Source organism: Dendronephthya gigantea, unplaced genomic scaffold (genome assembly GCF_004324835.1).
Source record: "Dendronephthya gigantea isolate DGI-Jeju-01 unplaced genomic scaffold, DenGig_1.0 000001F, whole genome shotgun sequence".
NCBI classification, from domain to species: domain Eukaryota; kingdom Metazoa; phylum Cnidaria; class Anthozoa; order Malacalcyonacea; family Nephtheidae; genus Dendronephthya; species Dendronephthya gigantea.
In genome coordinates this window covers 5,785,538-5,813,036 of record NW_021163011.1, presented here as the reverse complement: position 1 = coordinate 5,813,036, position 27,499 = coordinate 5,785,538, and the positions used below count along the sequence as shown (strand labels likewise).

At 35.2% G+C, this 27,499-nt stretch overlaps 3 protein-coding genes and 1 non-coding gene across 4 annotated transcripts; 3 read left to right on the top strand and 1 right to left on the bottom strand.

The window, feature by feature from the left end:
* The first annotated feature begins 852 nt into the window (after positions 1 to 852).
* Positions 853 to 7,955, top strand: LOC114529413 (ras GTPase-activating protein-binding protein 2-like). Its single transcript, XM_028551221.1, has 14 exons — positions 853 to 1,021; positions 2,927 to 3,036; positions 3,145 to 3,223; positions 3,424 to 3,525; positions 3,803 to 3,874; positions 4,174 to 4,270; positions 4,488 to 4,623; positions 4,969 to 5,071; positions 5,317 to 5,455; positions 5,898 to 5,995; positions 6,366 to 6,570; positions 7,071 to 7,108; positions 7,185 to 7,244; positions 7,360 to 7,955. Exons 2-14 carry the CDS (start codon positions 2,933 to 2,935, stop codon positions 7,621 to 7,623), a joined length of 1,497 nt encoding a protein of 498 aa, XP_028407022.1. The 5' UTR covers positions 853 to 1,021; positions 2,927 to 2,932; the 3' UTR covers positions 7,624 to 7,955.
* On the top strand, positions 5,582 to 5,722 carry LOC114531197. The gene has a single exon (XR_003687837.1). It is a non-coding gene; the product is annotated as a small nucleolar RNA SNORA62/SNORA6 family (small nucleolar RNA).
* A 680-nt stretch (positions 7,956 to 8,635) lies between the features above and the next one.
* Positions 8,636 to 12,647, bottom strand: LOC114526730 (secretory immunoglobulin A-binding protein EsiB-like). The gene is made up of 10 exons (XM_028548259.1): positions 12,540 to 12,647; positions 11,245 to 11,597; positions 10,771 to 10,941; positions 10,567 to 10,683; positions 10,383 to 10,490; positions 10,179 to 10,263; positions 9,798 to 9,856; positions 9,578 to 9,673; positions 9,414 to 9,485; positions 8,636 to 9,265 (listed from the first exon to the last, which is right to left on the bottom strand). Exons 1-10 carry the CDS (start codon positions 12,577 to 12,579, stop codon positions 8,867 to 8,869), a joined length of 1,500 nt encoding a protein of 499 aa, XP_028404060.1. The 5' UTR covers positions 12,580 to 12,647; the 3' UTR covers positions 8,636 to 8,866.
* A 4,245-nt stretch (positions 12,648 to 16,892) lies between these two features.
* Positions 16,893 to 27,047, top strand: LOC114527588 (leucine--tRNA ligase, cytoplasmic-like). Its single transcript, XM_028549285.1, has 33 exons — positions 16,893 to 17,063; positions 17,617 to 17,733; positions 17,954 to 17,976; positions 18,090 to 18,171; positions 18,281 to 18,286; positions 18,511 to 18,591; positions 18,833 to 18,922; positions 19,110 to 19,201; positions 19,324 to 19,399; positions 19,734 to 19,846; positions 20,314 to 20,377; positions 20,577 to 20,644; positions 20,797 to 20,893; positions 21,005 to 21,133; positions 21,316 to 21,403; positions 21,498 to 21,574; positions 21,696 to 21,968; positions 22,108 to 22,193; positions 22,356 to 22,421; positions 22,805 to 22,887; positions 23,043 to 23,181; positions 23,269 to 23,358; positions 23,537 to 23,665; positions 23,878 to 23,929; positions 24,168 to 24,231; positions 24,351 to 24,463; positions 24,573 to 24,643; positions 24,916 to 25,147; positions 25,628 to 25,768; positions 26,079 to 26,294; positions 26,507 to 26,611; positions 26,773 to 26,874; positions 26,954 to 27,047. Exons 1-32 carry the CDS (start codon positions 16,962 to 16,964, stop codon positions 26,866 to 26,868), a joined length of 3,261 nt encoding a protein of 1,086 aa, XP_028405086.1. The 5' UTR covers positions 16,893 to 16,961; the 3' UTR covers positions 26,869 to 26,874; positions 26,954 to 27,047.
* Positions 27,048 to 27,499: the final 452 nt, after the last annotated feature.

Sequence of the window (27,499 nt, the reverse complement as noted above, 5' to 3'; positions counted from 1 at the left end):
GGGCAGTCTGGAGTTGCCCTACCAACTTAGTGTATGGCAACTTCAATATAGATTTGCTACTCGTTCCATAAGGGTATAATCAATTTTATTTGGATATAGCCTTATCAATTTTAAAAAGTAGGGCTAATAAGATAATATTAAATAAATGTGTGTCAGTGTGGGAAGGTTTTTAACATTGTGTGAGGGCATGTTAGCAAAAAAACACCACAGTGCCAAATGAGAATGTTGAGCATAATTTACCCCATAAATATTTACAGAATTAAAATTGTTTCAATTTACAACTTGGTTGTGGTCCCTTGTTACCATAACCCTAACCAAATTCCTACACCATTTTGCTAGATGAGGCCTAAATATTTTTATATCTGTTGAATCATCCAAATGATCATCTATTTTAGCCATGTTGGGGGGGCTTGTTATAAAGTCGACTTAAATTTAAGCATATTCTGAGTCAGGCAAAAATGCCTGCTGCAGGAGAAAAGGCCTTTTTTGAGCAGCAAATTGAACAACCTCTATACTGACCAGATTACCATGCATAAAATTTTGGGATTGAGTGAGGAATTTTTGTTTTGGAATTTTGGTGAGGTGGAGCTTCTTTAATTAAAAGGGAGAAATCTCAAATATGTCAAGGTCCTTTTGCTTCACGTCCCTGAGGCTCATCTGCTCCCGTTCTGGAGACCAGATCACGTATACCACGTGTATTGTCCCACGTCCCATATCAGTCCGACCCTATGGTCCGACCCAGTGACTGGTCCCGTGGTCCGACACGACCCCACAGCTCGTACTTGGCCGTGACATAATTTAATGGCCTGGAACGAGATGACTTGCATGCGCAGACGTTGCAGGAATTTGATACAGTCAACGCATATGTTCTACCAGGTCGTCCATTCCATGTGGGTAGTGTTGTATATTTCAACAACACTCAAAGCCTAATTTTCTTATTACATGCCAGATATTGATGAACAAAAACCTATTGCATACAAAGAATGATGTATTTATCGTGGACTTAATATAATATTATAAGGTAAGCCTGGATTATAAACATAATTAAGCATGAGTTGCCTAGCCGGTCGAATCAATTTTTATTAAACAATTATTGAATGTTTTATATTGCTTCATATGAAATAACCAGTATTTTTACTCAGTATATATTATCAAAGCTGCATTTCCAAACAGATCGTAAGTGCATAATATGTTAGGGTAAACATAGCATGAAATTGTGAGACACAACATCGATTGACTCCTCAACAGAATGCGCGTCATCTTGTTCAACTTTCGACTGCTGACTACAGCATGTATGAGCAAGCAAACATGTTAGGCTACTTAATTTGCCGAATGGTCACTATTTTTCAACTTTAATTTTGCTTTATTAATGAAAATCACATATTTTATGGTTTATTTAAATTTCAACAGCTTTATACGAGTCTGGCTCTCTAGGCGATGAATTTATAAAAGCAATTTTATAAACACCTGTTTCACAGTTTTACTCATTTGTAACTATCTTTTAATGCATTGTTAATTTTTGAAAGGAAGTGCATGTGAAACATAAATGTCAATGTAGTATACTACATTTACATGGGTGCATATAAAGTTGCCATTCAAAAAAGCAAAATTACATGGAATTACTGGTTGCAATTCCTGTTAATGTAAAGTTAGTTTTGTTTACATTTGAGTACATAGGGTGTGAACCTCTCAGCTTTTGCAATAGACAAGTTATATTGTTTGATACATGCAAAAAAGGGTGCAAACAATGGGGAAATATAAGATTTAGAAATTGAACTAAGAAAATAAAGCACATTTACACAAACTTGCAATACTATTTTTTTGATGAGTAAAATAATTTTGAATTAGATAGAGTTGCAGAATTTGGCTCATTATTGCACTTTACATTTGAAATGTTCTGCAAGATTCATTTTACCATTGGCTTACTGAGCTGAAATGCCATTAGGTGGAAATCTTACCAAATGCAAAGACAACTTATATAGGCATGAATAGCATGGTATAAAAAAACTGTAAACTAGAAGTAATCAAAGATTAGCAAGTGTGTTCGGTAATCGGATTTCTCATTGTTAAAATACTGCAAGATAGATTCCTGATGCTTTGATAAGAATCCTCACTGATATTTCAAACACTTTAAAATCAAAATAATCCATACAATTCCTGCAACTTCTTAATGAAATAGGCAAATACGAAAGCCCAATTGCCCGGTCCTAACTCCTAAACAACAGCAAAATACGGAAAGCATGTTAAATTGAGACTCGACACGAAATTCGGCAGGCAAGGCAAATGCAAAAACATGAAAGCGAGGCAAATGCTACCCAAAAATCTCAAACAACATAGCATCCATCTGTGACAGCACAATTAGGAAGTGTTCTCCTTCGTCAAACGCAACTACACTTTATTAACAAAACCATCCTTAAATTTATATTTTCTAAACATCTTGGAAAATCTGGAGAAATTGAGAGGCAGGGAAGATTGCACAAATTTTTAGGGGACCCCAAGGATGAGAGTAAATTAATTAAGATTTTGTGGCACTAACTCAATGTCGAATAATTTCTAAAGGATTCTTAAATTTTGTGTGGAAATTATACACATCTCAAATTCATGCCAGAAATAGTTGAGAAAAATTGTCAACTATCAGTCCTCAGGCAGGAATTAAACATACACCTTTGAAATGGTGGTGCAATGCTCTTTGTATCTGTCCATGTCTATCTTTTCTTTAATGACCTTTTATTTTACGTATAAATGTGTAATAGGTCTTTTGCATAGACATTGAATGTGAAATGTAAAATGATATATAAAGTTTAAATGCACTTGGGCACACTAGTTAATATTTTTTGGATTGCACTGATAGTTTGCTTGATTGTTTTTGAATAAAGATTTTTGTTTGTTGATCAACTAAAATATTTTGCTAAACAAATTTTTTTAGATCGACATGCCAGTGATGGCAAAGCCGAAACCTTCTGCAGATAATGTGGGATGTGAATTTGTTCGCCAGTACTATACCATGTTAAATAAAGATCCAAGACAGGTCCATAGGTATATGAATTAATATCTTTAAAACACTGAAACCTTGGCACAAAAATTGAATTAAAGTTTGTTAATTACTAAAAATTAATTGATTCTTACTGTATCATCAAATTTTAGATTTTATTCTAAGGATTCTGTGTTTTTTCATGGAGGTCCAGGCAACTCACGTGGCAAAGAACATGTAGTTGGACAAGAAGTATGAACTAGCTAGTGTATATATGCTCACTGTATTTATTGTTGTATAATTTACCATGTACAATACCTACTTAAACTGTGTTTCTTAAGATAGTTTTCATTAAATAGTGTACCAGTCTCATGCATACACTGTTTAGTTTCATAGTTCTACTAAAATTTTGGATGTGCAAGGTAAATCACATTGTTATATTGATTTAATAGGAAATCTATGAAGCAATAGAACTTCTGAAATTCAAGGATTGCCATGCAAAAATATTGCAAGTTGACAGTCAATTCACTGTTGGTGATAGCGTTGTTGTGCAGGTATGAATACTGCAATTATTTAATTAGGTATATATAAATTTTAGTAAGCTAATACTGTATAGCCAACATAAACCAAACTAGAAGCCAGTATGTAGTGGAAAGAAAATTTCTATATATTTTACTGTCCTATTGTTTCCCAGGGTTTCTTTTTTACTGTATTGATCCTAAAACTGTTTTGATAAAATTTCTCTTTGGTAACATTAACTATCAGCAAATTTTTAAACAATAAAACATTGGTTATTAATTTTGTTTTCAATTATATTATCAATATATGTAGGTTTGTGGAGAGTTTTCTAACAATGGAGAACCAACCAAGAAGTTTGTTCAAACATTTGTCCTTGTTCCTGAGGTGTGTTATTATTAATTAACTTTAATAATATATGTATATGTATTTTATACATTACTTTTTACAAAATTCTATAACATATATAAAAAATTATACAAATATTTTAAGATTAAGCTTACAGCATACTTTTATTGTGAGTGAGACACAACTACAATGTAATAATATTGGTGTTCTGAGTTATTTTATAATGTAACTTTATTTTGATGAGCAGCCAGACATTTTAATTTTTCACCTTTTGAATGTTTGACTTACATACTGTCCATCTATTTTATCTCTGTATTGCATATACCTTAATTTTGTAGGGATTAAAAAAGTATCATGTACGGAATGATATTTTTCGATACCAAGAAGAACGATTTCCTGATGAAGTCAGTGATGAAACTGGAGAGGTTACAAATGGTAAGATCTCTAATAGAAAATAGACTTTTAGTTTAAATAATGTTTACAGTTTAAAGCATTTATCAGAATAGGTCTTACTTACTTTTTTCTCATGAACTACAGTATGCAAGAGATGCACATTCTGTCTAGAAGCCTTTACAGAAGTTGGTCCAGCTACCTTTTTCCATCATTGTACCTTTAGCAAGATAAATTGTCTTATTATATAACGTTCTTTCAGAATCTGAAGTTGATGATGAAGTGATTGATGAACGTCCTCTGGAGAGCAAATCAGACAACTTTAATAACCTGATAAATCACGTCCCCGAACAAACTGCAGGTGTTAGTTTTTCTGATGAGGAAGAACAAAAAGTCAGGTTGGTGGTTGCCAGAGTTGATAATTTATTGTGTTCTATCAAATGACTACTATTCTTATAAGCAATACTCACTGAGATCAATATGCAGTAATTTTAGAATGTTGACTAGTGATAGTCTGGTACCTCTACACCTCTAGGTGGTCACACCCCTAAACATTTTGTATTCATGATGTTTGCAAACAACCAATTTGCAAACTATTTGATAATTAGAATTAAGAATTACAATACTGAAATCGCAATTTCGCTGATAAAATTATTTTTATTGTCTTAGACACTAATTTCAATGCTACACAATTTCACGGTTCATGTGCACATATTGACTTTTCATGTAATTGATGTATTTAGCCCAATGACAAATGGCTCAAGTGATACGGATAATGAGATAGAAAGTGAAGAAAAGGTTGAACCTGTTGAGGCTGAACTTGAAGAAATTGTTGTTGAAAAACTTGTAAGTATAAAAAATTATCTATAAGTGTTTGCCCTTCACAGAAAGTAAGTGTAAAGTTAGGTAGAACCTAAAGCTCATTAATTAAACTTGTAATAAAAGTTGACAATATTAGTTCAATTTAAGATATTTGTGTTTGAAAGTGAGGTTTGACAAGTATGTGGTATTATTGTATCTTAAGATTCACAGGTTGTTCATTTGTACATTGTACATTTTTGTTTCATGTTTGACAATGTGAATATTCACAGGCACCACATGAACCAGTTACTACCATAAACCCAGAGCAAACTGATTCAACCGTTTTTGAAAACATTGAAAGTCCCGATGATGAAATTGCACCACCAGCTGATGAGAATAACCATGAACATAAACCAGAACCTGAACCAGGTATGTAATCTTAACCACAACTGCTATCACCTATATATTGTTTAGTTTGGTCTCAGAAATGATAATCCAGCTTTTTATAATTCCATCTATGAACAACTGAACACCCAACTAGCATGTAATGAATTTATTGCACACTGCTAGAACCCAGCAGATAAACAATGAACTCTGGGCGTACATGTTGTGCTAAATTAATTCCAAGATTTCGCTAACACCATCAGATGTTTATGCATCAATGAATGGGGTTTGATAGTAGAACTTGGAACATTTTACTTGGCTATTTTAACTGGTGTTTGATAAAGACAGTTTACTTTAGTACATCTTCTATTATTTCCTTTCGATGTACTTACACCCACCTGAGTATTTACTTCATACAGAACTGTAAATTCTCTATTTTCAACACTAGATATGACAATTCAGGGTATTTTGATTTTGTTATTTTTAGAGCCATCCGGTCCTATGTCGTGGGCTGCAATGGCCAGCAAAACACCTAAGCCAAATCCTCAGGTTTCCCGCCAATATGAACAAAAGAAACAATTTGTGGTATGTTTACACGACTATGTAGCTAACGTCGGTTACGTAGCCTGTAGACGTATTTTAGGTTTCGATCACAGTATGTTTGTCACCGGGAGAGCTTCGTTGCTTTTTTTGCTCTAAAATTGGTTGCGTATAACTTGGTTACTGCGAGAAATTTCTTATCTCAGGAAAATATGAACAATTTCATGATGAACACATAAGATTCACGATCTCAGTTTAATCATTAGCGAAAGAAATGATGAATAACATTATATGCCCCTGCAAAAAGCGTATTGTGATGAAAACACTTGCAACGAAAGAAGAAAATTAAACGTTGCGTTGTACACGTACATTCAGGATTAAGTATCAGTGTATTCTTGAAACACTTTCCTTTCAGGCATCTTCTCCACAATTAAACACTGAACCTGTCATGAAAACCCAACCGCAACATGTTGGTGCAGGAGGTAGAGGAAATATTGGAGGAAACAACGCCGGTTCTAAAGATCGTTTCAGCGGTAGGAATGCACCCGATAATTGTCAGGTCTTCATTGGTAATCTCCCGGCTAATTTGGATGAAAAACAAGTACAAGATGTATTCTCGAGTAAGTCAGTGGTTCTAAGAATTTTTTACAGCTATTTCTATATATATCGCATTTGAGTCATAGTAAACTCAAAAGATGATTTTCAGTTCATAACATTTAATAATTGTGTTATATTTATATTTTTTTATTTATTGATTACAACTGAATGCACAATAGTAGGACCCAGTAGATCTTCCATGCAACATCTGCAGGCCGTACAAGTTGTGCTAAAATAATTCCAAGATTTCGCTAACACCATCAGATGGTTATGCATCAATGAATGGGGTTTGATAGTAGAACTTGGAACATTTACCTTCTCCGAAATAGAATTCGAGAGGACTATTCACCACCCCTGTTTTGGTTGGTAGCAAAAGGGATGGACAGTCACTTGATTCATATACACGTCACTAAAATCTTCTACTGGGAGTAGTGCGTATAAACATTAGTTATCTCCTAGGTCATAATGTATGTCTTTGAGTTTAGTTTACACGGTACTAACATTGATATTTGCCGCCATTTAGAGTTCGGTAAGATTATCGAAGTCCGATTAAATCCGAAGGTAGGTTGCATTTCAACATTTACCGCCGCATTTAAGTTGATAAATATTTGTTCAAATAAAAAAATCTTATTTGTAGAATTTTGGCTTTGTTATTTTTGACTCCCCTGAACCTGCTGAACAAGTTTTGAAAAACTTGGTAAGTAGAAATTATCGAGAAGACTTATTATGAACACAATTCCGAAATATATTTAGATAATGGAATCATTTAGTAAACTGTGAACTATTATTTGACGACTTCTGGATTTATTTAGCCAATAACTATTAACGGACAAGAAATCAATATTGAAGAAAAGAAACCAAGTGGATCGCTTGGACGTGGTGGCCGAGGTGGACCATCTGGAAATCGTGGCAAGCCCGGTGGATCTGGCCGTGGAATGAATACGCGAGGTGGACCTGTAGGTAAGGGGAGTGGGGGAAACACACCTAGTGGCGGACGCGGAGGGACTGGTGGGAACCAGCGTGGAGGGGGGCAGAATAACAGTCCAGGAAGCCGTGGACGCCGTGACAGACGATAAATTGAACGGCTTACAGTACATAATATGCATTGAAACAGTATACTGTACACCAATATTGGAGAGTAGATATGTGCCAAAAACTTGGGAACTAAACAATGAAATATTTCGTAGCTCAACAAGAAACACAGAGAAAGATCCTGTAGTAACAAACGTTCACTTATTTACAGATTCTCTGTAAAATTTTAACTCAATTAAATTCAAAAATAATTTCTTTGTGTAGCTAGTTAGTCGTACGTTAGTATTCATTGTGTGTACAATACTTTTTATTGTAAAACAAAATGCAATAGCAATGCCAATGCAATTTGTTGCCCAATTATACAGTATAGTCTTGAGCCAGACCTGTGCATTGTCAAAGATAAAAAGTCAATGGGTGTATTCGTTGCGGGGCTTTTCAAATAAATAGTATTCGTATACGAAAGATCTTACATACGCGTTTGCAGTGAGTACCAGTACCAGATTTTGGCCATTGTCAACGTGCAAAATTTGCAGTCATTTTGTTGATAATTTTCGTACTCAAAGCTGAACGATTACGACTTTTGCGAGGTTAATCAAAGTAGAATATTCTCCAGTCCCGTATCATATTATTCCCGCGGGATTGTTCTCTTTTAACAAAAGGGTTAACGCGGTTTAGAACAATTTAATGAACCAATGTTTTGACAAATACTCTTATCTAACTACACTATATTACAAAAAATATTTACGAAAATATTTTGGACCTCTGTATTGCTTTGCTAATTCCCCTGCCATCCTGCAACATGCAGAAGTTTGTTATGAGGATTTTTTACGAAAATAAATTTACAATAAATAATAATAAATTTTATAATTCTATGTGGTCAATCTTCTAGTTTTTAATAATAAGCCATTAAATGATTTATCACGAACAGACTATCAGGGTAACTAGGTCAGAGTTGCAAAAATAGTTCAACCTTCCTCCGGTAGGATTTCAAGTTTTGAAAACCTTCCTCAAAATGACGTTACCTCACTGAGTCAAGTGGCAACCAGCATAAAGAAATATTTGGTTTTTTGGTACATGCATGTGAGTCTTCAACTTTGAAGCTTCCTCACAAACCTCATTCAAAGCAAACCTTTCTCCGGGTGATGCCTGCGTACCCGCAACTCTGAACAAGGTGTTTTTTTGCGATCGACCTTTCTTTGTGCGAAGGGAAAACACTTCAGAGCAAACAGCGGCGCGGCTTCTTGCTAATTTGATTCTGTTTTAGATTTCTATCATCAGGATGCTCACTCAAATCACGCGTACACATTTGGAATCTTCGTGTGTGAAACTTTTTGGTCCACTGCGTTGTTCTGATTCATCGCCATCAAGATCTGATTTCGTAAATAACCGGGATGGACTAGAGGAACATCTTCGTATACTACCGACACTAGTCTTAGGCTGGTTTGGAATCAAAACATCCGAGAAAAGCCTTTCAAGTAAAGTTGGATTTGATCCAATTTCTTTTTGCAGAAATTTGAAATTTTCTTTAGCATCGACATTTCCATTTTCAGCTGCTGTTTTATACCACCACAATGCTTTATGTTTGTCTACACACAGATCACCCCGGCCGTATTCATGAAACAGGGCATAATTATACTGTGCTCTTGCGTGGCCATTTTCTGAAGCACGACGGTACATCTCCCCCGCCTGGAGTCAACAAATAAAGTAAGTGTGAGGGTTCGAGTATACCCCATGAAATTGTATAGCAACAAATTTCACTTTACACTTCAAAATACGTCACGTATCTAGAACTCAACATCAGGAACTAAAATGAGACATGCATACACTTTCTTACTTTGCTCATGTTCCTTGTCAGACCCATTCCTTTTTCATAGCATATCCCAAGATGATATTGAGCTGTTGCGTCCTAAAATAAACCACCTCATTGTAAACTGACTACGTACTTCATTGATATCGCAGCATTCAAATTTTAAAATAAATTCTTAGGCCAAAATTTACATTCTGTTTTGAAGCCATCTTCAACCAATGTACACTTTTCGTCATATCATGAAGCCCATTTTCGTCTGCATAGTATAAACCAAGAAAACGCTGAGCCTTAAGAAAAGATAATTTGGTTATTTTACCATTGCCAATATAACTACCATAATTATGATATATATCAATATCTTTTATTATATGGCTTTTCAAAATCTGCTATTAAATGAAACGCTGAAAGTACCTTTACTAAATTTCCTTCGGCAGCTTTTTCCATCATCTCCAGTCCTGCATTTTCCTTTCCTTTAAAATTAAATGCAGAAATTTCAACCAAAAATGTTAGAAGCGGCTTTTAAATTGTTATGCCTGGTAAAGCTATAGTGTAGTCTTTGTATGGCTCCTGGTAGGATATATATAGACCAGTGTCCGTACTGTGAAGGCTTGGACGGGGAAATTAGTTAAGTTCATTACTATTTGGTAACTATCTCTCCCTTTTTGAATTCGAGACATTTTGACAAGAAGTCGTTTTATAGTTTAATAGGTACAATATAACTAGGAGTTCAAAATCATGCTGCGGCAACGATACACCAAAAATCACAATATTTTTTATGATAAAATACTTTACCTCGTACTTGCAGCAACATTACACCAGCATTGAATGCAGCCTTTAAATGACCATATGATGCCGCTAACGTATAGAAAATGACAGCCTAAACAGTACAAAACGGATTCAGTTGTAAATACGTAGCAAATAAATATTAGAAAGCTACGCATGCAACTGCAATGCCAATGCTGAATGTAAAGCGACTTCACGGTTACAGGCGTATACCTTAGAAAAATCTTGAGTTGTTCCTAATCCTTTTTCATAGCACAACCCTGTATTAAAATGGGCTGCTACGTTCCCTTTTGCGCTTGCACTTAAGAATAACTCAAATGCCTGGAAATGAAATTAAGTACAATTAGCCTGGAATATAGTAAATGTTACGACGTCGATGGAGCATCTGAACACTTACCTTTTGATGTAATTTTAGTTCTGAAAATATCATCGCTACAGCGTTTTCTGTAACAGCTGTACAATGATCCACAGTACTTTTAAAAGATAAACATGCTGCATCCAGGGGATCAATGGGCTATAAAAAATAAATTGTTCTCGTTCTGCTTACCCTGGTGTATTAATAATTTCAATTGTGTCCAATCTACCTGTGCATACTACTCACCATAGCAGGGCCATTCAACGGCAAGACACGCTGAGGTTTGTTAACATCGAGAAGATCATAGTCGGCATAGTCAGAGACATTCAAAATATCCAAGGCTTGGTTTCTTTCATCTTTAAATAACAGTCTATGCCACGAGATCAAACTGGACCCAACAACAACTCCATAACACCACTGAAATGGAAGCAACGACATAGCATCGACAAGCATACTGACAAAATTTAAAGAATGTCCTTAACTGAGCTTAAACCCATTTACAGTACATGCAATGGTTTTAATTAAGGTTTGTTACAAATGAAATTGGTACGGATGAAATTTGGACCATTTATTTCGATTTAGGTAGTTCAAATTTTTCTGCTTAAGGCTGCTTTTAGTCATGTACGCATGTATATGCACTAGATATGTTAAATGTGTTCAAATTCGTAATATTTAACATAGAATTCCTACCTAAATTTCCTATCTACTCTAATCATTTACCTTTTCAAAATCCAAGAAAATATTTCTAAATCCAAAACCAGATTTTTTTCCATTTTCTCCAGTCCTACTGGGAATGCATATTGTCAAATCAGTATTCTTGCTCTCCTTCACCAGACTGATATGTTTGTTAACATGTTTCAAAAAATGCTTGATCGATTTCGAATTCACACCATGGTGATGTTTTAGAAACAGACCAACAAGAGTATTGTGCGCCTTTGCAATATTTTTGTGGCTTGTTATAGCATATGGACTATCTTGCGTGTTTGGTCTCAGTGCGCCATCACCCGATTCATGCCCCGCAACCGGTAAACTGAGGAGTTGAGAAGTACTGTATCCACTTCTTACCAATCCAACTATAATGTGAAATATATCATAAATTGCGTAAAATTACCACACAATGCTAAAAAATCTGAAGAAACATAATTTGCTATATCATATTCTATCATACAATTACTGACATAATCATGTAATTAATTTATCATACCAAATTGTGTACCAAGATAGAGATGAGTCTAGAAGCTTAATTGGGGCGGGGTTAATATTCATATATTTATCTTATGCCCGATTAATTTCTTTTGATAGCAATTGTTTTTACACTCTTTTAAACTTGAGTATATGAATATGCACCCCCCCCCCCCCAATTAAGCTTCCAGGTCTGTGCCTGTGCCAAGATCAATATTTGTAGTATACATTTGGGCTTTTGCATCTAGTTCATGACATATATCCTAGGTTTCAATAAAGGTTTGGACTATGTTTCCAATAATTTTTTCTTTTTTGAACTGATTTCTACTCTGAGTTAAAAATTCCAGTAACACTATTTCAGAGCTATGAGTGGGGCTGTCTTAAATTCTGCAGAAAAATTTCTTTACTGTGATTTATAAAGACATCATTGGGCACTTTGGTCTAGCTCCAACAAGATGGAATGATGCAATCTGATGAATGATTACAAATACTAACAAAACTTGGAATATCTCCAGACTAGAGTTCATTGAATATTTAAACTCTGAGACAAGTGCTGGCAGCAAGACAGTGTAACTGATTTCATCCCGATTGCGGTAAATTATGCGAAACTCTGCGAAGTTCTACTTCTACTTCTACATCCACTCCACTATCAGTCTATCACAAAATTTCAGATGGCTTTTCCGATTAATCAAAAGAACAATAAACAATTTACTTTTTACATGCAAATGTAGTGGTGGTAGACCGTTAATGTACCACCAGTTGAAGGTCGTCTAAAGGGTTCCGTTATTATATATACAACATATTTCCATTTCTATATTATATGTAAATTTCACCTTGTTTTTGGAGTATAAATGGCGCAAACGTCCTCCACATTTTGAAACTTTATTGTTTGTAACGTGGACAGCTCTTTCGTTCGAATGTATCTGCAACGTGCTTGGCTACTTCTGTCGATTACGCAATTACATCACAGTGAGTGATTACATCATCCTCCATAAAATTTTAATAATTAATAATATATAAATAATATATTGTTAATATATTAATAATGTATTATTTCTGACTCGATTTCGATTGACCAATAACCAAGTGTGAATTTTTGGCGGGGAAGACCACTGTAAGGATAATACCACTGAGCTATATTATATTATAGCTCAGTGGATAATACCTATACCTCTGCCAACTGTAGTTATAGTTATAGTTATAGTTAGAGATTTTAATTTAACATTCCCGGAGGCCCAGAAGTTAAAAAAAAAAACTACGACTGTGGCTTTCAACGTGTAATTGCCCCCTACACGCAGGGACAGTAAAATAACTATTTTCCAATTAGGTATTTTTTCTTAATACTCCCACTAATGGTTTCTTAAGGAAAGCCCTGATTTATCGCCTTAAAATAAATGTGATATAGATTATACACAAATTGCATAATAATTTTACCACATAAGTATTATTTAATTTTCTTAACCATGCCCTGGGCAATTCCAGTACACTCGACCACGGTCGAATACGCCGTTTTCCGGTACACTTGACCATGGTCGAATACGCCGTTTTCCGGTACACTCGACGGCTCGACCATGGTCGAATACGCCGTTTTCCGATACACTCGACCATGGTCGAATATGTCCTTTTCAGGTAGATCGACCATGATCGAATACGCCGTTTTCCAATACACTCGACCATGGTCGAATACGTCTTTTTCAGGTAGATCGACCATGATCGAATACGCCGTTTTCCGATACACTCGACCATGGTCGAATATGTCCTTTTCAGGTAGATCGACCATGATCGAATACGCCGTTTTCCGGCGGCCTCGACCATGGTCGAATACGCCATTTTGCCCTGGGACTCCAACCTGAAGGAGCCCCCGACTTAAGCCGAAAGAACCAAAAATTAAAGCACCTAAAAAATGTTGGGCTCGGTGTATTATTCGCACACTAGTCGAAAGTACGAGTGACAGTCATTGTTATTTTAATTTCTAAGATATGTTAATATTGTTTGTAAAAAAGTTTGTTTGTAAAACTTTTGCACAACGCTTTGAAGTACTTTATGCATCGCAGATATTCAAAACCATGACGTCATAGGCCCCCAGAAAAAATGTTGCCCCGGGCCCCACAATTTCTCTCGGCGGCCCTGCGTGCTCATACGGCTACATACCCATACGACTAAAAATTGCACAAATGCTACAACACGAACTACATAACGCCCACTAGAAGGCTTTATTACATGAAAACAACTTAAGTTGTAAATTTAATACCCCCAAAGTTGCTATTCTCCAAACCACAAACTAGTTGTTGAGTTAGGACCCATGGTACAACCAAAGTTTTTAGTTTTATTGCTACTTCTTTCGTAGTATCCGAATTTACCATCCTCATCCAAATCACCAATTTCATTAAATGTACAGCCAAAATTGTCAATCCTGCCCCTTCTGGCATGAAATATTTTATCATTGCTTTGAATCCAAAAAGATGTGCAATTGCTGCATGTTTCACCCTGTATGTTAATGTATGATACTCTTATACATTTCCCTTCGGAACCATTAATGGGAGTTGTTGTGTATCTCAAAGGATCAAACTCAGAAAAACTTCCTCTTGCAGTGTCTCTACGGTCATCGATAGCGCCAGTGAAATTACAAACTGTGCTCCAGGATGTTGTGTGATTACGAATGTATTTCATTCTTGTCTGTGACATTCTATAATGGTTGAAGTTGGGAAAACTTTCTGCAATTGGATGGTTTTTAGTCAGTGGAACTTCATTGATGGCTTCATTAAGGTAATTTGGTCGCGAGAATGACATGACTAAAGTCCAAGCCCGTTTCAGGTTGTGATTTAGGTAACATAGGACGTCAATTACATTCCCGTTATCATCCAAAATTTTATGTATCTTGTGTTCATGAGATTTAATATCCAGGTCGGTAGAGAGGAGATCAGAGCATTTTCTTTCTTTTCTGCTGTTTTCATTCTCTTCTCTAGTTGTAATATGAGCATTTGATGTCTTTGGAACTATTGTTGGTTTGTCTTTATTGCCTATGTGTACATCAGTCTATAGAAAAGAGATGATGAGACTAACTTTGCAGATCTTTTACGGGCAAATTCAGGAAATAATTATAACAGGGTAACGTTTAGGCTTTATTAGCGATGACTGTTCTAAACAGCACTGGATTGAAGGAGAAATTATTGCCGGCAGAGAGTAGGAATTACACTGAGGGCAATCATAAGGTATGAAAGATAATAAATAATAATATAAGGCAAATTTAATTCCTTAAGGCTAGTTTCCACTCTAGTTTGGATCGGACAGGACAGGACAGGACAGTTTCCTTTGTATATAAACGCTGCCTGAGAACTCACCGACAAAAGAAGTTTTCCTGTCCGTTCCGATCCAAAGGAGATTTTTCCTGAGTGGAGCAAAAGTAACCAAAAGGCTAAATCTATTTATAAAATGGGTCAAAATCTCTGGCCATCAACTTAACCAAATTAATATGCGCTGACTTCAAGTAATCTGTTTGATTCGTTAATTTTAATCAGTGAATCGCAGCTATAGTGAATAGTGGAACTGCGATTGTCTAATCGGCCAATGAGCAGTGTCCTAAGCAATTCTTCTATGTAAAATTATTCTGTCCTATGCAAGATCTAAGTCGTTCGTCAGTCAAAAGTTCAGTTATGGATGAGAGAATTAAAAATACCTGTCTCAACAATTCATAGTAGGTATAGTGTGCTTCGAGCTTGAGATCTCCATGATGCGCTCTTTTAGTGCAACTATTCAACTCACAAAGATCAGCGTTCTGCAATCCGGTGTGTGATCCGAGATTAAAGGATTGACATAATGGATCGTGAAGACAATATTGAGCACATTCACCAGGAAATAAAACATATTGGGAGCGCAGAAGACATTCTTCTAAACGATAACCTAAAAAATTGATAAATTCAATTTATTGTCAGTAATGCCTAACTGGCAAAATTTAAAACTGTGTTAGAATATACATCGCTTGCAATTATCTAATCCCATTTCCCATTCCAACTTCAACTATGTTTTATATTTACTACTACTAACTTTACTACTAGTAACTGACTCTTAAGTCTTTTACAGTGCCGTAGAAATTTTCACGTTACCTTTGTATGCTGGAGTAATAGCTGTTTTTTGATGAATATTTCGAACACAGTATCCTGGTATGATGAGAAGAAAATGAAAGAAACATATCAATTTTGGTTTCATATTTGCTGCAGTAACTTGCAGCAGAAACAAGTCAACAGTAAGGAGATTTGCATGTAGCTAGTCTGTACAAAGACTGATTAATTTATAACAACGTTTTTCTATATAAGTTCATATCAGTTTATATGACATATATTAAATTGAACATCAATACGTCACTCATCAGTCAACGTGATAAAACATTGAAATAAAATAACAACTGTACGCTGTTTATACACAGATGTCTTATTAGCAGCTTAACAACCAATATAATTACATAAACTACACAATTTGTAAAAACTATCTGTTTTTGTTCGACTGCGCGTTAGATGTTTGATAAAAATATAATGTGAACAAAAATGCTTCACAAAAAGTATTTTTAAATGTGAAGGAAGGTGGATCGGTTGGGTTGTTTAGTTGCTGTATGTTTTCTTGCTTAGGAAGGGTTTTTACGATTCGTTTTGCATTCCAATATGTCAATCTTATCTCTCATCATCACAACTATGATAATGCACGTATTGTACATTTTCTGATATTTTTAAGTTATACAGTGCGTTAGTCGTTAGACACAAGTTTCCTTAACAAATAGTGCATTGTTCAAGTGAAAGCTTGACACAAAACAACGTCAAGCAGATTTAAGCCGGACCGACATCTTTCATCTCAAACAGGTTTCCGGGTCGGCTTTCTTCGTTCCATATGGAAAATAATTTCGCAAAACCAGGGGCAGGGGACATGTCACACACACCCACTCTCAAACTTTACAAAGGGGTGCTTTTCCGTTTACCTTATCAACCGCACAGAGACTTGGGCTACAGGTAGGCAAAGGCTTGAAAATCCATAGGCGGACGTATTTTCAAATTATATGGTTATGTCTTATGACTTATTGAGAAGCGTCGTCCTGTGCATAATAATGTATACTTAGATTACATGACGTTTTCTAAACTAGTTAATGAAAGCAAAAAAGTGCGGGCTCATAGAATTAGAAATTATTAGATATTTCCAAAGTCCAAACCTCAGTTTCATTGTTTCAAAAAGAGAATAGAAAGATACTGTGTCAAATAGTCATATAGTTTATGTATGTATTCTCTACAATTTTAAAGCCGAAAGAATTACTCAACTTCTCTCTATCGTTGTTCCGTAGATCATCCAACGTCTTCACCAGTCAACTAATTGCGGTATGTACAACATGTGACCCGTAGGCTGTTTGAGCCTGTTTCATAACTTTCATTTTATTCATTTTATATGTCCACGAGATTAATTAAGCTTATGAAAAGAATGCAGTTGTTTTAATAGCCTGTTTAAAAGCAATTAAGTACAATGTCATAAAACTTTATGTAATTTGTAACAAGTCTAATATCCCATGATTATGTTCATTGACTTCATTCATATTTCATAAAGATGAATCATCATGACTATAAAATATCCATTTTACTTTGCAAAGCATTCTGGCAATTTTTCGAACTGTTACTTTGAATAAGGGGATGGGGCTATTACCCCCTGTAGACTTGCTTCAAGTCTCACTCGTTAATTTTTGCTTCCTGTGTTGCATGTACAGGACTCCAGCAGTGCCCGATAGATATTCTCTAGGCGTATTATTTAGACACCATGACTATTGACTTATTCCAGCTCATTATATTATTAGCTAATGTTAGCTGGGTACACACATACAGCTAAGACTTCTTTTCTTTAGGGTCTTAACTAAAGCTACTTGTGTGTACATATTTGCAGATGGAAGGCAAGTCAGAACGCAAGAGTAATGCTAAAGTCAGTGCACTGAGAGAAATTGAAGTTGATGTACAGAAACTCTGGGAAAATGAGAAAGTATTTGAGGAAGATGCACCAGAGGTATGCATTTTTAAATACTGGGCTCTTCTGCTTATATGAAATATATGACTATAACACATTTTTCACTGTATAATTTCTTACAGAGTTTAACATTTAATGCATGCTAATTAAATGCCTAAATCCAGTCCCAATCACCATGCTGACAACAATCCTAGCAATTAGTGCTTTGTTTTTCATCAGAAATGTGCAATAACAGACACATTCTTCTTGTTTCATCTAGTTGAATTCTGAGGAAGCTAAAAGGTAAAGAATGTATAAATATTTCTCAGGTTACCAATCTATATCAGTAAAATCTATATACCTACTATATTACCAACTTGTGTTTTTTTATTTCTTACATTATTTTGTTTTAATAGGAAACACAAATATTTTGTTACCTTTCCTTATCCATACATGAATGGTTGCCTTCATTTGGGACACACATACTCTTTATCAAAGGTAGATATGTCTTTAACATGGGTCAGCCTTATACATAATCCACATAGCAAAATTCTGATCTATTTTTTCCTTTTTTTTATATGATGCTTTGGCTTTCTTAATGATGTAGTGTGAGGTTGGTATTAGTGAATTGGAATTGAAAATGTAGAAGTTTTTTCATTGTCCTTAATGAAAGATCTTGTTAAACTTTCAATTAATTCTTGCAATTTCCTTTAACTATAGGAAGGTAACTTCATCAATTGCAATAGGGCTTTTTATGACACACATCATGTTACCTTCTTATTATTCACTTCTTATTATTAAATATGTCATATTTTCAACTTGTCATGTGTGTTTCAGTTTGCAGTGGGCTATGAACGCATGCAAGGCAAAGCATGTCTATTTCCCTTTGGGTTTCATTGTACTGGTATGCCAATAAAGGTAAGATAGATTTATTACTATTTAGCAGGTCTTGTTTATTGCACCAGGCTTAAAGCAACTTTATTAAATATATTTTACAAAAATGATTTACAGCTATGATTGTAAGTTATTATCATTAAACTATTTCATAAATATGATAAATAACAGATATGATGTTTCTCTCCCAGGAAATTCTTACTCTTGTACTTTTTTCTAAGGCATTTGCTAAAATTGTTCTTATATTTCCCATTCAATATTTCAGGCGTGTGCTGATAAACTCAAACGTGAGATTTCTGACTTTGGATGTCCTCCCCAGTTCCCTGAGGAAACACAGGCAGCAGAAGAAAAACAGGTGATAGTTTTACACACATCTCCAAGGAAATATTCAGCCTTGTACAGGAAATTTCTAATTCAGATTTAATTAAGATTTTAATAGTTATGACAATTATGTGCATTTAAAAATTACATGCCTTAGCTTAATATAAAATTAATAGATGAAAAATTAATAGATGAATTATCCTGTGATTATTTTTTTCCAGGTAAAAAGCAAGGTGGCTGCGAAAAGTGGAACAGCCAGCTACCAATGGCAAATCATGCAAAATATGGGTTTAGCTGACGAAAATATCAAAGCGTATGTATCTGTATCGCAAAAAGTGCATAAATCAGATTTATTGCCCCAACTTTATACTATACAGTATTTTACAAAGAAATAATAAGACCACGACCATCTATTTGTGTATTACTAACCCTTAGATTCTCAGAATCTGAACATTGGCTAAGATATTTTCCTCCAGTGGCTATGAGAGATTTACGGAGCATGGGAGTAAAGGTTTGTACCTCTAATGCTTAAAATTCTAATTGCAATCCTAAAAATTGAGATTTCTGTGAGATGAATCAGATGATATAACTGAAGAAGTTTGCACCGAAAAAGTTCGCAAATACGCGTTCGCCACGAAATTGCCGATTTTTCTCTACTGCCAATTGACAGAGTAGCGAGGCCAAACACAGTATTTGTAGTGCACAGTATTTGTAGTTACTGTTTTTACTAAACTGTATCAGTCCCATGTAAGCTTGTTTCTGAGTCTTATCATGTTGATTGGTAATGTCAATTATTGCCGTTACAAGCGCAACAAAGAATTGATCGCTAAAACGTGATTTTACAGGTTGATTGGAGGCGCTCTTTTATCACAACTGATGCGAATCCATATTATGACTCATTTGTAAGATGGCATTTTTTAACCCTAAAGGACAGAGGAAAAGTCAAATTTGGTAAAAGGTATTGTACTCACAGTACTGTACATTGATCTCTGGTATCATTTGTAAAACCCTGATGTCCTGGAACCATCGAAACAACCGCTTGTTTGAATAGGACAAATATCAAACATCTGAGATTCGTAGAAACCCATTCAGAGTACACCGCATAGAAATTTAGCGCCAATATTTTCCAATAAACACGAAAAACCACAAACGTATATAGTGAGTGGTAATTAATCTGACAGTGACGGTAGATAATCAGCGTATTCCATTTTTGTCGAGAAAAGTGTCCCTCTTTTTTGATCACAAGAAATGGATAAAAAAATATCGCCGATGTATAATAAACGTTGATACAATGTAACTGAGCGATGAAGACGATGAAATGCGACAAATTATTGACTACAAGACTCGACTCACTTGGGTCACTTCTACGGTGCTCTATTAAGCATCATACTAAAATGGTGTCAATATATATCTTGTTATATTTAGGTATACAATATTTTCTCCCAAAGATAATCAACCGTGTATGGATCATGATCGACTAAGTGGAGAAGTAATTTTATATTATCTTTATTAGTTGCCTTTATTTTAAATGCATGGATGACAAATCAAGAAATTTCGTCTGCCATTTTATTAAATTCGACTATTTATTTACAGGTTTGTCGGCACAATCATTTAGGGACAGTGAACCTTTAGAGAGATTATGAGAAAAGAGTGATATTAATTTCAGTTTTCGTTTACAATTTGTTTAGGGTGTTGGTCCTCAAGAGTATACAATTATTAAAATGAAAGTTTTAGAACCTTACAAAGGAAAGCTTAGGTAAGTCCTTAAATTTTAACACGTTTTTCTGTATACATCGCTATTTCTCATGAACGGATATTCACTTAGAATTGTCGAATGTGATCAATATGATGAAAATGACTGTGATGAAATTGATTGTGTTAACTGACGTAGTGTTTCCAATACTTTAGCACTCTGCCTGGGAGAGAGATATATTTGGTTGCGGCTACATTACGTCCAGAAACAATGTATGGTCAAACCAACTGCTTTGTTAGACCTGACATGCAGGTGAGGCCTTACTCACGACTATGGCATTATTTTAAAAAATATACGGCCTGTTTACTGTGGTGCGTGTTTTTATGCAACTTAATCGTTGAGATATTTTTATTGCATTCTCAGTATATAGCCTTTGAAACGGTTAATAAAGAGATATTCGTTTGTACGAGAAGAGCGGCGCAAAATATGTCGTATCAGGGATTCACTGCTGAAGATGGCAAATATGATGTTTTGTTGGAACTGACTGGACAGGTTTCTACACATCTGTTTACTATAACGTAGTTTAAACCTGTTTTTGTTGTATATCAAGTCATTTTAACAATATATGCATGCAGAGATTGTTACACGTGGATGGTACTTATGTATATTCAGCTACGTCTCCTGGTGCACTTTTAATATCTCTAGCTTCAATGTTAAATTCCTGTTCTTTCCAGGATATCATGGGAATCCCATTAAAAGCTCCATTAACATCTTACCCCGTCATCTATACCTTGCCTATGCTTAATATCAAAGAAGATAAAGGTTGGTTGACTATTTTTTGTTGTTTGGAAATTTTGCACGGGTATATTCAAGTATAATAAACACTTTGTTCATGACATTTGTTGAATATTTAAAGGTACTGGGGTTGTAACGTCCGTTCCATCAGATTCCCCTGATGATTTTGCTGCTTTAAGAGATCTCAAATCTAAAGAGGTATTTCTGCTTAATTACAAGATGTAAATATCAAGATAAATACCGATGAGCGCTCTCGCCTTTGCCCGACTCTCACCTACATTGAAATGCCATCCTGTATGTTTTTTCTGTATTTGAGCAGCCATTCCGCAAGAAGTATAACTTGACAGATGAAATGGTCCTACCCTTCGATCCAGTGCCTATCATTGAGGTCCCAGATTATGGAAACCTTGCTGCAGTGAAGGTTTGTGAAATCATGAAAATAAAGAGTCAAAATGAAAGAGATCGACTTGAAGAAGCGAAACAACTCACATATAAGAAAGGATTTTACGAAGGAATCATGTTAGTTGGAGATTTTAAAGGTCGTCTCGTTCAAGATGCGAAAAAACTTGTCCAAAGCCAAATAATTGAACAGGTATGCATGGCACCTAAGCTCAGATCTATGAAAGTATTCACTGAATCCTAACTATATCAGAGCACGTCATATTTTATCTAAATTTTTCTGCGAGTGTTGTGGCATTTTGCCTGATCTTTGTTCTTCCATATATTTCTAGGGCGAGGCGGTTACTTACATGGAACCAGAGAAAACAATCATATCTCGATCTGGTGATCGCTGTGTTGTTGCATTATGTGACCAGTGGTAGGTATTGCACGGTGTATTCTCAACCAGTCAGCCAGAAATGACCTTTCCAAGCAACAGATTTTGCTCAGTGACCACACCCTTGGCTGTAATTTTGAGTAGAAAAAGGCTGGAAGAAGTTGTGCCAATAGGAGGAACTGGGAAAACATATTGTTTGTTTAGGTACTTGGATTATGGCGATCCAGAATGGAAAGAACAAGCCGGGGGAGCTTTGAAACGATTGAATACGTAAGTATAGTTTTCCCTAGCTTATATATATGTAGTCATGGACACCGCCAAAAGCATTGTACAACAAGAATATATATATACAAAAGGTTGATAAAGTATATAATAATGAATGACTGAGACCTAGCCAACGTAGTAAAATTTGGTCATTCTTTTAAAAGAAGCTTAGCTGGCATGGGCTGTGAAAGTTTTGAAATGAATTGAGCTAGAGGACAATGAAATGATGGTAGAATATGCGACGAAAGGGTCTTTTAAATAAGGTAGAATAGAAGAGCATTAGCACCCTTACTTACTCCAAGATAGAGAGGATAGTGATATCTTACAGTATTTATTATGCATTGTCGTCGAGTAGGTTCACTCCATTGGGTTTATTGTCATCTTTTTAGATATGCCGAGGAGAGTCGGAGAAATTTTGAAGCGACTCTTGATTGGTTACATGAACATGCATGTTCACGATCGTATGGTTTAGGTAATTATGCAGCTGGATATTTTCTATTGCTGAAAATCCGATCACGATTGCTCTAAACAGTTTTTATTTCAATAGGACAAACCAAATTCATGTATTTGGTTTGAAACTTTGAGGTTTATATGAAGTATGACGAAGTTCTCGTGTTTCTCTACTAGGTACCAAACTACCATGGGATGAACAATATCTGATAGAGTCATTATCAGATTCAACAATATACATGGCTTTTTACACCGTTGCCTATCTTCTTCAAGGAGGTGTATTAGATGGTTCAGTTCCCGGTCCGCTAAATATCAAGTATGTTAGTTGCCCATGACTGTTAATAATAGCCTTCCAATTTGCATGTTTGCACAAGGATGGTTAACGATTATTATTCCTTCTCAGGCCGGAACAAATGACGAGAGAAGTGTGGGATTATATTTTCTTTAACAATGCACCGAAACCGACCACAGATATTCCGGCAGAGGCTTTGACGTAAGTCGTTTGATCTTCAAAACAAAGTCTATAAATTCACTTTTTAGTTTCTATTTGGACGTCCTTCAGTGACTACTGTGCATGGAAATATATGAAGCTATTCAGGTCATTATGTATTGCATCATTCTACAATTCTATGTGTACTACTCTTGTTAATAGATTTGCGTTTCTTTTCCAGAAAGCTTCGTCAAGAATTTCATTACTGGTATCCAGTGGATGTCCGTGTATCTGGAAAGGATTTGATTCCTAATCATTTAACATACTTCTTATACAATCATTGCGCTGTGTGGCAAGATGAACCAGAAAGGTATTGTTCCGCTGCTATCAAACTCTAATGCCAAGTTATATGTCGGTTACACGTTGTCGTATATGATCTCTGGTTAACGCGAAGAAACTGGACTGTGTTGCTCAGTAACAGTTTGTGAACACGATCAGTGAACAGTTTGTGAATACGACAGTTTCTTGAACACGATCCTTCAAATGCTTTGTTATAAGCGAATATTTTCGTTATTATACTAGATGGCCAGTTAGTGTGAGGGCAAATGGACATATATTGCTCAACTCGGAAAAGGTATGTCATTGTTAATTCTCCAAGTAATTCAATTTATATTATATAACACTCTATTAATTTCATGCCTTTTAATTGGTTGTTTGTTTGTACTAAATTCAACCACAGTTTTAACTTTTAATGGTTTCGTGCTCACCTTATGAACATTCATTATTAGTATACTGTATTCACTGATGAAGGATAAAAGAAGGATTCGTGTTGACGCAAAAAAATGTAATGTTGTTTATTCGCTTGAATTTAGATGTCCAAATCCACTGGTAACTTCTTGACTTTGGAACAAGCTGTTGAAAAATTCTCAGCAGATGGTAACTCTAGTTAAATGTTATTTCTTTTGTACTGTGTGCATGTGAACGTGAAACAAAAATAAACTGACAGTGTTTTGTACAAAGATTTTTTACCAGAAAATTATATGTTTGCCATGTAGGTTTGCGTTTGGCTTTAGCTGATGCTGGGGATACGATTGAAGATGCGAACTTTGTTGAGAAAATGGCAGATGGTGGTATTTTAAAACTCTACACACTCTTAGAATGGGTCAAGGTTAGAACAATCTTTCTTTTTGCAAAATGTTTGTAATCCCTGGAAAAGCCTGTTTTTAATAAAATTACATTTGAGTAATGACGTTTTTAAATGCTTTTCTCTAAACTAGGAAATGATTGAAACCAAAGATACACTAAGACGTGGCCCAAAAGAGTCTTTCCAGGATCTCGTTTTCGTCAAGTAAGTATTTTTTGTTCTATTTTTCTGAATAGTAGGAATTGTGAGTCAAGAACATAAAAATCCAAATACTTGGGAAGTTCGTTTAACTTATACCCGACGTAATCAAACTAGTAATTCCAACAGTCGTATAGAATCTGTTTTGATCAAAGCTATTCATGCACCTTTCGCTTTGATTTGCCCTGCTGGAATAAACCCAGAGATCTGGAGTAAAAGGTATAGATTTCTGTATTTACAGAATGTTGGTGCTTGTTAATATTTCGTTTCTTCTTTAGTGAAATCAACTATGCCATAACTAAATCAAAAGAGAACTACGAGAACATGCTGTACAGAGAAGTTGTTAAATCAGCTTTCTTTGAGTTTCAAGCAGCTCGAGATCGATATCGAGAAATGGCCACGGAGGGAATGCACCATGATCTTGTGTTTAGGTTTATTGAAGTACAAGTTTTGTTGTTAGCACCAATATGCCCGCATATTTGTGAACATATCTGGAAATTGATAGGAAATGTAAGTGATGCTATTTATTACTACAAGTCTACAATCAGCTCATTATAATATAAAAGAAATGAGGAAAAGACGAGACATTTTGAGAGTCATTATATGATTCAAAATAGGCACAGGTTGAGGCTGTAAATTATCACCTTTATTTCATCTTATTCTGTCTGAAGACTTCTGAATCAGCAGTTGCCCTGCCTCCTTTATCAAAGGCCTGGCTCCCTAACCAAAACTAGACGTGCATAAGTTATATATCGAAAAAAGTGCGTGGCCCTGTTCGGACTTGAAATACATCAAAAAACTAGCTGTGGCAGATCCATGGTTAGGCAAATTAAATTATTATGGATTTCCAAAGAATTTTTGAATAAAATATAATGGCTAATGCAATGGCAAAATAGAGTTATGATAATTTATTCTGACTTTGGGTCCACCACTGCAAACTAGCATTTCTATTGGATTCGTTGTCATAATGTGTAATTGCTTTCTTACCAGGAAAAAAGTATAATGTATGCTTCCTGGCCTCAACATGATGGTATAGATGAGTCATATTTAAAAGCATCCTCATATATTGCCGATTCAGCACATGAATTCCGTTTAAGAATCAAATCTATGATATCAGCGAAAGGAAAAAAGGTGCGTCGTTTTTATTGAGCTAGGCTTTCAAGTGAGAATGACTACACTTGTATAATTATATTACCTATAAAGCTTCGTTTACTATCGGTAAAGTTGGGTCAACGATGACGAACATATGCAAAACCGGCTAAAAAATCCAGCCGTGAACATGAAATAGTTTGTTTTTTATACAAATTACAGGATAAGTTTTTCTGGCTTGCATGATTTATCGTAGATGTCATGGCATATATATTTTTAATATTTGATAATTCCTACATGATTTCCTTCCAATGATTTTTTAATTTCATTTCATTTGCAATTAATTATATAGAATACAACACCAGTTGTTCAACCTACAAAGGGAGTAATTTATGTCGCTGATTCGTTTCCACCTTGGCAGGAACTGGTTTTAAAGAAACTTAAAGAAATGTACGAGTCAAATAATAATTCATTTCCAGATAACAGAGATATCGTCAAGGCAATGAAAGATATTCCTGAGGTGCAAAAATATATGAAGAAGCTGATGCCATTTGTTCAAAATTACAAGGTATAAAAACTTCATATATTAGGTACGAGCTGCACAGACTAAGTTGGACCTCCTTCTAAAAACGTATAAATAAGAAATAAAACGACCATATGCAGGTGATGTCAGGCGACAAAAAATACAGAAATATTGCTCAATAAAGAGTCTTTGTTTCGTAAAATTTCCATCTGGCGCCGCTGTTACAGATCTTGGCAAACCTTTTTTTTTCATTACAGAGCAAAGTTGAGAAGCAAGGAATCGAAGCTCTAGATACAACATTAAGTTTTGATGAAATACAAGTGATAAATGCAAATATTGAATATCTCACTAAATCTCTTGGGGTAAGTAATGATTTTTTTATAATAGTTAACTAATAATTAAAGTTAATGCACTTTGAGTACCGCAGTCAAATTGTGCTCTTATGGAGTAAATACTGTACATATAGGAACGCCTTTCTTTTCTGGGACACTATCATATAGCTTACAGTTTGTCTCGTTTTCAGCTTTGTTCCATAGAAGTTAAATTGGCTGTGGAAGGCGATGTCAAAATCAGAGAAGAATGTCTTCCAGGAAAACCTTACTCTGTATTTAAATGCTAAAAATAGGTAACGTTAATTTTCAACTGGGGTACTTAAGGGGTACTTCAATACGGATACTTTTTTTATACATACACCCTTTTTTTAGGTCATGAAATAACCTTGGTTCAAACAAACAATAAACTTTGATGTTGTTAACTATATATGTTGAACATCATTTTAAATAAACTGCAATAAATTTCCAACAATTTAAAACCATTTGTGATTTGTGGTAGATTATTTTATTTACTAAGCAACAACTCGTTGTTCTGAAAGAATCGCACACTGAGACGAGACCTCGCAGTAAAAAAGTGCTCAACTTCGACCCAGTTTTCTGTATCTGGGATTCAGAATTCTGACAAGTATAGGGAACGATGGCCAACCAGTGTGGCCAACTTTAAAAGCTCGTCACTTGTTTCCAACAACCAAAATCACACGATATCCTGATTACCTCTTAATGAGGATTCGTTTCCATAATTAAGGTGTTTTCAGATTTTTTTAAGGGCGGTGGACTTTGAAGTAAAGGACTAGATTACGGGGGGTGAATTAAGGTGAAGGGTAATTTTCCAATCCTTTGTAGAACAAAAAGAAATATTGTCTTGTGGTGATAGTAATGTGTTATTAAGTATTAAGTATTATTGATGTATTGTGCATG

Bases quoted from the DNA above. Each gene is read 5' to 3' on its own strand.
- LOC114527588 (XM_028549285.1), top strand. From the start codon at position 16,962: ATGTATGTATTCTCTACAATTTTAAAGCCGAAAGAATTACTCAACTTC. The intron at 17,977-18,089 runs GTAAAGAATGTA...TTGTTTTAATAG, and splicing joins AATTCTGAGGAAGCTAAAAG to GAAACACAAATATTTTGTTA. The intron at 18,592-18,832 runs GTAAGATAGATT...TCAATATTTCAG, and splicing joins GTACTGGTATGCCAATAAAG to GCGTGTGCTGATAAACTCAA.
- LOC114529413 (XM_028551221.1), top strand. From the start codon at position 2,933: ATGCCAGTGATGGCAAAGCCGAAACCTTCTGCAGATAATGTGGGATGT. The intron at 3,037-3,144 runs GTATATGAATTA...ATCAAATTTTAG, and splicing joins GATCCAAGACAGGTCCATAG to ATTTTATTCTAAGGATTCTG. The intron at 5,456-5,897 runs GTATGTAATCTT...TGTTATTTTTAG, and splicing joins TAAACCAGAACCTGAACCAG to AGCCATCCGGTCCTATGTCG.
- LOC114526730 (XM_028548259.1), bottom strand. From the start codon at position 12,579: ATGTGGAGGACGTTTGCGCCATTTATACTCCAAAAACAAG. The intron at 10,942-11,244 runs GTAAATGATTAG...CTTCCATTTCAG, and splicing joins TTTTCTTGGATTTTGAAAAG to TGGTGTTATGGAGTTGTTGT. The intron at 9,674-9,797 runs GTACTTTCAGCG...TCTTTTCTTAAG, and splicing joins CCGAAGGAAATTTAGTAAAG to GCTCAGCGTTTTCTTGGTTT.